The sequence below is a fragment of the Branchiostoma floridae genome, chromosome 7, assembly GCF_000003815.2.
Source record: "Branchiostoma floridae strain S238N-H82 chromosome 7, Bfl_VNyyK, whole genome shotgun sequence".
NCBI lineage: Eukaryota > Metazoa > Chordata > Leptocardii > Amphioxiformes > Branchiostomatidae > Branchiostoma > Branchiostoma floridae.
In genome coordinates, this window is record NC_049985.1 from 11,301,298 (window position 1) to 11,312,623 (window position 11,326).

Below are 11,326 nucleotides of genomic sequence, written 5' to 3' on the forward strand. Positions count from 1 at the left end.
TTCAATCCTCTCAATCATTTAAAAATATTCCTTTCCAAGAAATGACTCCTACTTTCCCCATCCTAAAATGGAGGAACCTTTAGTTAATAAGTCTTTTAGCTGTGGAGAGAGACATCTATTTATTGCAATTTTGATTGAGACTGGTTCTTAGCACCAGTCCTGCAGATCAACCATAGAGCCCAAAGGGATGTCATCACTCTCTTTACATTGCAAATATTTTTCTATCAAGTTTAGACCTAGTATAATAATTATGCTCTTTAATAACACGAATGCAGCAAGAACATGAAAACATCAGAAACAGTTCCAAGTCTCGATGAATGCTTGTTTTATTTCTTATTGAAGCTTAAAGATGGACATAAAGATACATGGTGTCTCCCAGATTGATACATATCACCATTGATTGGACAAAGATATATTGCACAATAATAAATTCACCATGTAACATGCAAAACATGTAAGTGATTGTAAGATAAAAAATATATTAATCCATTCCATTCTAAAATTTTAACCTTACATGCAGTAATCATATATAACGAATAAATACTGACTAAAGACAACATAGCCTGATATAAACGTACTGTAACATTTATAATGTTATTCATACAACAGTTTGATTGCAAAGGGTGGGAAAAGGCAACACTTTTTAAAAATGACAACATTGATAGGACCATAACAAAATACATTGAGTCACTAAGCTACCTGCACGCAAAAATGTTCACGTCATAGTTTAGCGGCAACAACATATTTCAACCATACTTAGAAAAACAAACATTGATGGGCAGAGACAACAATTTTGTTGTTTCATTTTTAAAACAACTCAGTATGCGTACAGTCACATGTATATCAATCAGGCTCAATATAATCTATATTTGTCTAAGAATAAAAGTTTAACAATACGAGCTATATTTCTGACTAACTGTCAGATATATCTGAATCAGCTCCATACAGCTCAACCCTCTCCCTAGAATTAGACGGACCTCTGGTGCATTGGTTACACAGTTAGGTATCTGGGTGTAGGTTGAATTTCTGGCCCATCCTTTCCCCTCTGAGTATTTCCAATCAATCATACATTCCTTCCTTCCTGCTAATCCCCTCTCAGTTCTCTCATTTTTAACCACCCGACCTGCTTTGCTGCATTTCTCAGTAATCTACCAGTAGTCTCGTTACAAAAAGCCTCTGCCCATAAGGTGAAGCCAAAATTTCAGCTCCTAAAATTGCTCAGATCCTTCTTCGTATGAATATGTGCTACAATACAAATGTCTCCTGTTTTTTCCAAGTACAATATCATGCAATTAAAATAGCACAAATTTGATTGCCTGGCATTGGACTTAATTGCTCAAATGCTTCAACAATTATAGATGACACAAACAATATAACAAGTCATGGCATTTTTTGTACATGTACCAATGATAAAAAGTTACATGGTCCCAGCATTTTCACATCATATTCTATTCTTTTGCAACTAGGAATACACATCCAATGGTAAAGGATCCACCTTTTCAGAGACCAGAGCTCAATTACACTGTGTCTATCATGTCTGTAATGATTGCTATTACATGTATTGCAACTGTACAGTCAGTAAACATCACATTGTCACAAGCCCTTTCATGCACACAACTGTCTTGAATTAACTAAAAATGACACTGCATAATTAAAAGCATAACAAATCCCCCAAAAGTAGAAAGTAACAAAAATAAAAACCCTTATTATAAAAACTGAATTTGTGCTAAAAGACAAATTGATAACTTAAGGCATTGTCGGGTAAAAATGATTTTATAACACTCCAAATGGGAGGTAAATGTATAAGAAATAGTTACAATATTTATTGTACGTGATAACTCAATTTTTGTTTCTTTGTTCTATGCTATACCTGATAAACTCACCATGGCTATACAAAGGAATGCAAGTAGTACCAGAGGAGGGACCGAACACACGTGTGTAAGGCGTCTCTGGGATGCTCTAGTGCCATCGTCACGGAAACCACACTGTGGATGGAGAAGGACACAGCCTCACCAACACAGACACAAGGAACAGCTCGCTTTCAACTCACAACACGGCAATTTCCACAGTCTAAAATATTATCTTACAATTAAGCTGTTCATCTAAGGATGAATTCTAAGGACCCTGTCTGGACTAGGACAGATGAATCATACTTTTTTTGTAAGATATATTTCATTTGAAAACAAAAAGGAGTGTAGAATACTTAATTTTGATTCTAATCTAAATTCACGTTGAATGTTTCAAGAAACTGTAATAAAAACAGTCCTAATCAAAGCAAGGTCCAAAACATGCAATGGAAAGATGCAAAGTGGTGCAATTCCATGCAGTTTTCAACAATATTGCCCCAATGCTCGACTTCCGCTAGGTTATACACACTGTACACAGTTTTACATCACATACATGTATACAAAAGCTCTTAGATAAGCCTATACATGGATCTTATTCTACATTATGCTAACTACACATTTATTGGCATTATGAACTCTTGATTTTGAGGTTTCTTATTTGCTAATACTAGATTTCTAAAGTACTGTGTCTGTCCATGCTTGCTATACATGTATATCTACTACCGTATGAGTATGATTGTTATTTGTACATTATAGTACTATCTGGTGAATGTTTAGACAAGATGTGATAACAATGTTACACATGTCATGAGAGTTAGTCTACATGTGCCTGACATAATGATGGTTTACAACATTGTCACATGATGAATCCTACTTCAGAATGTTTCCTTTTAATGATCATTAATGACGACATGAGAAGCAGTGATTGTATACTAGTATTTTCTCTTTGGGTGTAAGGACAGCTATACTAAATTCAAGGTTAAAACTGTCAACAACGGATCCATATACTCAACAGTCCAACTTGCAAGCTGGGTGTATTCAACCTGTACAAATGGTCTGTAATAAAGCAATGCGTGTAGTAGCTTCGTTGGTATTTAACCTACATGTAAGATACCTCTTCTCCAACAGGATGAACCAAGAGTTTCTACTTTAATTTTTTTTTACCTATGGTATTACCCATTCTGTTGAATTCTTTTGGATTCAAATGGCCCCACAGCTAGTGGATGTTTACAACCTGTCTCCTTCATTCTTGGGTAATCATTAGCTGTAGCGTCAGTAGTAATAGTTTGAGATGCTGAAGCCCAACCCTAAGCTTAATGATCTTTGTTACAGACATGTGAAATATGACATAATGTAGACAAATGTTAGCCTGATGATGAAGTGAACGTTACCTTTTAATCTGTATAATGTTATAGCTAGTGTACAACATGTATGGACTTTACATTGCATGTAGTAAGAAGTTCATAATTGCATTTTCAGGGTATTTTTGATTGATTTTTTTCATAGCTACTAGGCTAACTTTGTTCTCCATGGCATACCACCCCACAGTGCCCTGCGTGCACTATGTCTGCACGTTTCCATAGGTCCCCTCGGGGGGTCGGTAATTCTTGGGGAAGGCCATAAGCTGTAAGGAGTGGAAAGCGTACTTGCGGGATCCGATGTTCTTCATCGTGTTCTCACGACGACAGCCTTCACTGTAACGAGGAGCAGGAGAACGATAAGTAACTTCGGGAGGAGAGTGAGCGTCGGCCACACTCGCCGCGCCACCAGCACGTAGTGGCGGCAATTAACGGGCCTCAGGCACCTGTTTGGACGCGTATTCTTGCGGATAATGGCCGAGGACAGACCGGAACTGAAGACAGATGGAGAAGGGCAGGACAAGAAATCAGCACCTTTGCAACTGAGAGCATGCTGCTTCATAATCAGCACAGCTTACGACAAAACCAAACAGATTTCCAGCAAACTTTGTCAAGAAAAACACACTCAGCAAAGATACAGAATTATAGTACAGCAAACAGTTGTTTCAGTCAGCCACTAAGTCAAACTAAAGATGCCATGCTGTCAACTTTGAGCTCAAGTGATGTTTGTGATTTTAAAGAACTTCAAATCTGTTTTGAGTCATGCAAAAAGGATTTTAGTGTTCAAACTTGAATGAAGTAGAATTATAGAGCCTTTATTTTTGTGGATAGAGCATGTTCCTCCGGATGTTTCTTCCGTCCCAACTTCATCAGTTGCAATGGCTCTGATCACGGCACAACACACGGGAAGGTGGGGGGCGGGGGGGCACACAAGTTATGGCTGTAGGGTGTTAACACACAGGTGCTACATGGTAATCTGGTGACAGCATCAATATTTCACACCAAAACCTGCGAAACAAGAGGGGCACACAGCCAGCTTAGTAACCATATAGCTACTCTAGGGAAAGTCTAGAAAAGTAGACCAGATTTCCCCATCAAATGCATGCAGTGATACATATGATAGTCTGACAAAAACTAAAGTATGATCTTTATGATACAAGATGGGATATGTAAATGCATGCAACAATTTTCAAATAACACAGGATCCAATCATTGTGCCATGTCTAAGAAACATCCCTTATGTGAGAAAGACAAAATGATGTACAGCACGTATACATGTACATGAAAATGTTGAAAATCATGCAAAAAATGTAACAATGCTGAAATGGATTATCATAAAACAGAAGTGAGATTAAACTTAGACAAATCTTAGAGATATTACTCAATTTGACATGTACCAGTATAGCATGACTGGAAGATGAGAGAGAGGGAAGCAAGCAGAGTTCTAGAAGTCTACACTTGTCTTGTTACATATATATTAAAGGTTAGCAAATTCTTTGATGTTACCATTAAGTCATGGTTTAGTTTACTTAGCAGTTATCAAATTTCATGTATTTTAGTGCATGAATGATGTTTTGTTAGCTTTATCTGTATTAATTAGCATCAATGCCTAAACAGCAGAGTATGGCGTATAGCTCTATTAAGTATTATGCTGTAGCAGTCCCTAAAGCAACGCATGTTGGGGAGCTGAAACCAAGCACAGTACACTTACCTTCGCATACAGTCCAGTGCGTTGGTGAATATCTGTGGCGCCATCATGTGCTCTAACTGCAGGACTGTGCACTGCTCCAGGGTGACGGACATGGCTGTCCTGTCCTTCGCACTCTTACAGCCCGTCACTCGGACCCCGTTCAGACGTCTGCAGATCTGTGGTACATTCCAGTAGGGGGATTATTCAGTGATCAGTACTGATAAAATCATGGAAGCTAATCGGTGTTGGTAGTAGTCATAGTAAAATGCTAAACTTTCCTCCAACACAAAGGTTTACACGGATCAAATTTTCAGCAACCACTGTCGCCTTCTTCAGGATCAATAAAGACCAGTAACTTCTGAACGTAAACTCACAAGAGTTACAAACAGTCGTGACCTAAATTGACACACAATCTTGCATATTTATACGTGATGTCAGTGATTGGTCAGACATGCCAGGAAGTTTATATTGCCTGAGTTTAGTGGTCGCTGAAGTGCCCTGATGTATATGGCCTCAAGGAGAAAGCAACCTATTAAAGCTACACTTAGTATACTTTTGTATTGGAAAAGGTTTAGCAAAGTACTATGAATACTGGTTTTAGTTAAGTAGTGTATAGCAATCAAGAACAAAAAAAGGGAAGAACAAATTGATACATTTTGACGATACATCGTTTTCTTAATTTTCGAGAGACAGTGAGAATCACTTTTCTGGGAAGAGACTTCACTTATCACCCCTACAATATTCAACAAAAGGCTAGGATGGGAAAAACCTCAAACCCATTGACTCATTGGTCAACTTTTTCATTGGGGGAACAAGAGGAGCACACATTATAGACCAAAACACTTGGCCTGTAGGGCTAGGGAGGCTGCTGTAGGGGGCTGTTCGTGAGTCCTATTAAGATATGGGTCTTGGAATCAAAAGAAGGAAAGAAAGGAAGAGTAAGAAAGTAAGCTGACCTCAGCGCTCTGTTGAAGTATCTCCACATTCTTGCTCTTGCGGATGTGCACGTTGTTCTGTAGAAACTGCAGCAGACCTGCCAGTCTGGTCTGGTGGGGCTGGTCAACATCAGCTAGTGTAACAAACAAACAAACATTACAATGAACCTAAAGTCCACAACAAATGAGCGACTTACATACAATTTTACAAGGTACATGTGCTCCCAGGGCATCTAGACACAAAGCTTGTTTGTAAAGAATTGTGTAGTTGACGCTACAGGTGAAGGGCCTGATTTCAATTCATTTTTCTATGTCTGTGGACTTACAGACTTGAATGATCGATCATATTGTCTGTTACTTTTCTAAGATTCTAAGAAACAAGAGAGATTTGTGTTGTGGAAGGAAACACTAAATTCTAGAGGGAACAAGGAGAGAATCCAGCTTACATCACCCAAAGCTCTTTACTCACCAGGTGCTGGCATCATCTCCATGTACTGCTCATAGTATGAGTTCAACCGACTGAAGTTCTCAATGTTCACTATCTCCTGAAGAGAGGTGTTCCCAAATCTACAGGAATGGAAAAATACAAATCAGCTTAAATTTTCGACTTAGATAGTAAAAATGACGACATATACAGCGCTTGAGGAAAATATAACAGAATAACAGCAGCTACATGACACAATAAAAAACAATGTCACTTGAACTCACTTCTCAGCCAGCGTGGCTTTCTCATTGATGCCCACAGTGAAGAGGACGGGCTGTATTCTCAGCAGCATCCCACTTCTGATCTCCGCAGGCAGCAGGCCGTACAAGCCAGGGGGCAGCGGGATACGCACGTTGATCCCCGTTCTGTGGGGAGGGGGACAGGTATGCGTTAAGTTCAGCAGAACTCACATTTCACACTTTAAAACAGGATATGAATCTAATAATTGAAAAGAGTAGGGGTCCTTCCCAGTGTGAGTGGATCAAACCATTTCGGCTAAATGGGGTAGGGAATTTCCCAAGCAGCCTTGTAACCACTGCTTTGCCTATTGAGTTAGTTAGTCAAACTTGCCTAAGCTTCATGTTTCTGACTTGGGAGAAGAGACGCTGCTACAGTGAACGTAGCTCAGTGCCTACAAGCGCCATGGTCAATGGCCTTGCACTGAGCAAACTCGTTACTTTAAAAAAAAGAACTCTTTCAAATAATAATTCCTTGCAGCTTAAATTGCCAGGTATTTAAATAGCATTATGCACAAAATCCCATCAGGGTTACAAATCAGGAAGCATCCTTTTATTACAGGGCAAGCATAAATGGACTGTCAGATAATGAAGACTTTAATTTACTATAGAATAAAAATCAAATTTTCTCCAAAGGCCTACATGTACATGTATGCTCTCTAACCTTGTGCCTGTGAGAACCGGTAGGAGATCGTGAGTGGAAGTTGATGAGGCTGGGACGATCTTGAACGTGACATTGCGAAGGTCGTTGATCCCAACAACCATGTCCTCCAGCATTCCTAACTCATCAGCTGTGGGCAAGAAAAACTTGATTTCTTACTACTCATCTGATAGGGACAGAGAAAATTTAAAGTTTCTGTTTTTGCTTGGCGATATTCTAAGCTACATAATTGTGCATTAACAGTCTTAACCCTAACTACTGCCCCCTAGCAAATATCATAAGAACTGCAAATACATAACAATAGCATCAATAAGTTCATTATCCTTGAAAAAATATGTCAACAGTCTAGTGAAAAGTGAAAATCAATTATATCTTTCTATCAGTACCATAATGATAACTACAGACAGTGATTTATTTCATTAGCTGTCCAAGCTTATGCATTTATAGAACTCAGTTTCACAGTCAGGTAATCTAGAATGTGATGGAAATGTTTTCTGTAAATGTAAGGTTGATGAGTGACATGTGCTAGTATATCATTATCGATTACGATTATGCATGTATCCACAGTGTTTTCTCCCCAGGGATCTCTCAAAATCTCCAGCCAGGCAACATGTACCCCTGGATAAATAGAAAATAAACAAATAAACAAACAAACAAGTATAGGCTACTGACCATGAGGTGACAGCAGGCTTTCATAGTGCACCAGCAGGCCCACCAGGTACAGCTGGCGCAGGAAGTTCTCATCATTCAGAGATGTTCTCAGTTTTGTGATGAAACCAGCCACAACTGCAGACAGCTAAGTGGGATAATAACTCGATATGTTTAACGAATCATATTAGTGTCACAGGCTGATTTCAGATGCTCAGCTTTAATAAACCCTGACATTTGGTTGGTTAATCATATAGTACAATTAATCAAAAAAGCTACATATTCATTCAAGCCTTCATCTAATTGGCTCTTATAAATTCATCAACCAATAAAAATTGTCATCTTATAGTTTACAAATGATGAATGCTGTTTGCCATATTTGACGCTTTTTGTATCTTCGTCTTTTACTGTCTATTTTGGCAACAAAAGAACTGAAACAATGTGGATGCATATCACAATCGGCTGAAAAGGCAAAACCACAAATAATGGACAACTCACTGCTTGGGAGAAAACAATGTCTCGTCGGTTCTGCAGCTCCTGAAGCCGAGAGGACACACAGCTGGTCTCCTAGACAACCAGAAAAAAGCACAGTCACAATACAATCATCCTGGACAAAACCCGTACTTATTATCAGGAAGAAACCTATATACCCTTACATCAGTATCTTTTGAATTCAAGAAACTTGTAAGTAAAGTTTTTCCATTCTTAGAAATGTTGGCTTCCTTGAGGAGTGCCTTTGCAAATCTCGATCAAATTAGTTACAACCATTGCTTCATCATTGAATTATGATGATGATTGTAATTCCAGAAGCAAGCACACACCACCACCAGCTTGCACCACTTAGGATATACCAAACCTGGGCTATTCCATTTAATAAGTTAAAAGGGGGAAGACTAGGTAGGAGGGATGTTAAGGAAATTAAAAATGGGTAAGTGGGGTGAGAGTGATCAAATGGGAAGAGCCGGATAATGGGGAGAGGGAGTTGGGATGGAATGGTCTGACCCTCCAAAAACTTTTAAGTGGAATAGCCCATCTTGCCATTTCTGGAGTGGCTTCTTCAGATTGAGAAGGTTTAGACTGGTCCATTTGGGAAACACTGACTCTTTTCTTCTCTGGGGTCTCAAGCCAGCAATCAAGATTTGTATCCTGAAATGGAAATCTTTCATGTTACCATGGTTACCTTAAGCTTAATTTGAAAAAAAAAAGAAACACTGGAGACTTGGAAAATATCTAGGCACAGATTCCGACAAGAACTTATCTTTTGTATACAGAAAAGGGTAATACAGTACATGCTATTCTGACAGAGAGTTATTCCCACAATTGCATCATGTTGTTCTAATGCACTTACTAAGTCACTTGAATGTGTATAACCTGATGAGACTCCATGGGTTTAAGAACAAGATGTATTACAAGAGATAACACAATTATACAAAATGTTACATCTGTCTCAGCAATGTAATGCATACCTGCAGTAGTAGAAAGGTGAGACTCTGCTGTACTTTCTCTGTCAGTAAGCTGACACACTGGGTCAGGGTCTGCTGTAGGGGATACAGGGCCTCACTCCATTCTGATGCTGGAGGGAGAAAAAATAAAATAGTCAGCCAGTAAACATACATAATGTACACCATGTAGTTACCTTCGTTCTGGCTAACGTTATAATTTCATACTATGAAGGAGAATTCTTATTACACAACCAGTAGGTACTTCAATTGCTTACGTTTGATCTGGATAAGAATAGTCAACCCCAGTGATGAACTGGACAAGGGGGGATACAAGCTAAGCCACGTTTGGGACTGTTTTCTCACTGCAAAAGCGCCACCTACATCGGCTACATATAGCGGTGAGAAGCAGAACTCCAGTAAGAAGCTCTGATGAAGATGTCTGAGAGACATCAAAACATAACCAATGTAAGTACCTACTGGTTGTGAAATAATAATTCTCCTTCATCCTATATTCTATCAACCTGATGGAACTATTTTCAGATATAATTTCATACTAATGAAACACAGTGTACAAAAGTCATGCATTCCTAATGATAATCAATGTTTGATTGAAATAAACCACACGGTGAGACCTGTTTGGATCATCATTATCATGTATATCAAACACTAATGTTAACTAGAGTATTGGAGAGTACTTTGATCAACCTTCAACTCTTTCTGTATTCTTAATACATGATGAATGACATAGGCATTTTACATTCAAGTTTTCATAGTTGCATGTTTATGATGTAATTTTCATTGAGTAAAAGATGGCACTAACTGGTACTACTGACTTTTCCTGCCCTTTTTTGGCGTCCTGTTGATGAGGTTAGCAGGAGGCTCCTGTTGAGTCATCTGGTCCACTTTCTTGATGATACAGTCCAAACTCTTGTCCACATTCATCAGAGTATCCTCCTACAGAAGGACAACAGTGTCATCATGGATTGGTTATCAAAATACTACAACCTCTGTACATTTTGTAATTGCTCCCATCTGTGTTGGCACTCAGTGTGTTCAAAAGATTTAGTAAAAATCATATTAACAACAAACACCAGTCGTAAGGTATTGCTGGTGACTTTTATATCAATGTTGCAGTACAATTATGAAACTTGTGCTATGCTGCAACTCACAATATGATTCAGTGATCTATTCAATTCATCATCTTAAACTGTTAAAACTTAAAGAGTATGTACCACAATGCACCATTAAAATCAAATTAAATGCTTATCTCAAAGGAAATCCTGCTGTATATACTGGAAAGATACATCATCAGTAGTATTAAAAGTTAAACCCTTCCCGCGCCAAGGGCAGTGCCCATTTCTGGCGCATAGGGCGGTGCCCATCTCTGTTTCGTTAGCCCTGGGCCACACACAACGCAATCACTACAGCAGGGGGCTAGTCCACTGGTGTGTGTTCAACTTCCATACTCTTTCCTGAATGCTGAGTGCTAAGCAGAGAAAGCAGCATGCACCATTTTTATAGTCTTTGGTATGACTCGGCCGGGGATCGAACTCACAACCTTCCGAATGCAAGGCAAACACTCTACCCACTAGGCCATTGCACCGGCTAGTAGTACCGGCATCACTAAATCTGTAGATATCTAAAATGAAAATGAAGCAATTATTTATTATTGGGACTATATAGTCCTGAAGACCTACCCAAGAAGACTGAGATGATTTTGGTTTGAAACTGTCCCCCTCCCAAGTCCACTTGGCAGTCGGGTCATCCTCAGTCCCAGTGGTGATCGTGACCGAGTCTCCCTCGTCGTTAGGCGTGGTGGCGATGTAGTCAGGGCGCGCAGCCTTCAGGGAGTGGATGGCGTAGTCTAGTAGCCTGTCCTCACACACTGTTACCAGCTGTCGGGTCTGGTCATGGGAAAAATACAATAACAGGTTCACTTTCAACTCTACTCAAGGGTCACATTGCAATGTGTCTGTCATTTCATGGAATCTTGTTCCAATGCATTGTAACGTTGCCCCAGGTCTA

At 39.2% G+C, this 11,326-nt stretch overlaps 1 protein-coding gene across 3 annotated transcripts in view; it reads right to left on the reverse strand.

Annotated features, from left to right (window-relative positions):
- Positions 1-301: 301 nt before the first annotated feature.
- The window catches only part of LOC118418806 (inositol polyphosphate-4-phosphatase type I A-like), a 24,554-nt gene continuing 13,529 nt past the window's right edge, over positions 302-11,326 (reverse strand). For 2 of the 3 annotated variants that reach the window (XM_035824853.1, XM_035824854.1), the window contains 11 exons: positions 10,999-11,205; positions 10,135-10,255; positions 9,326-9,432; positions 8,358-8,426; positions 7,884-8,007; positions 7,215-7,341; positions 6,539-6,679; positions 6,300-6,397; positions 5,852-5,964; positions 4,917-5,071; positions 302-3,541 (listed from right to left, as the gene is read on the reverse strand). In XM_035824853.1, the coding sequence (XP_035680746.1) occupies positions 3,409-3,541; positions 4,917-5,071; positions 5,852-5,964; positions 6,300-6,397; positions 6,539-6,679; positions 7,215-7,341; positions 7,884-8,007; positions 8,358-8,426; positions 9,326-9,432; positions 10,135-10,255; positions 10,999-11,205 (1,395 nt within the window). In that variant the 3' untranslated portion in view covers positions 302-3,408. Of the gene's footprint in view, positions 3,542-4,916; positions 5,072-5,851; positions 5,965-6,299; positions 6,398-6,538; positions 6,680-7,214; positions 7,342-7,883; positions 8,008-8,357; positions 8,427-8,897; positions 9,006-9,325; positions 9,433-10,134; positions 10,256-10,998; positions 11,206-11,326 lie in introns of all 3 variants that reach the window. The other variant, XM_035824852.1, reaches the window with a different exon arrangement.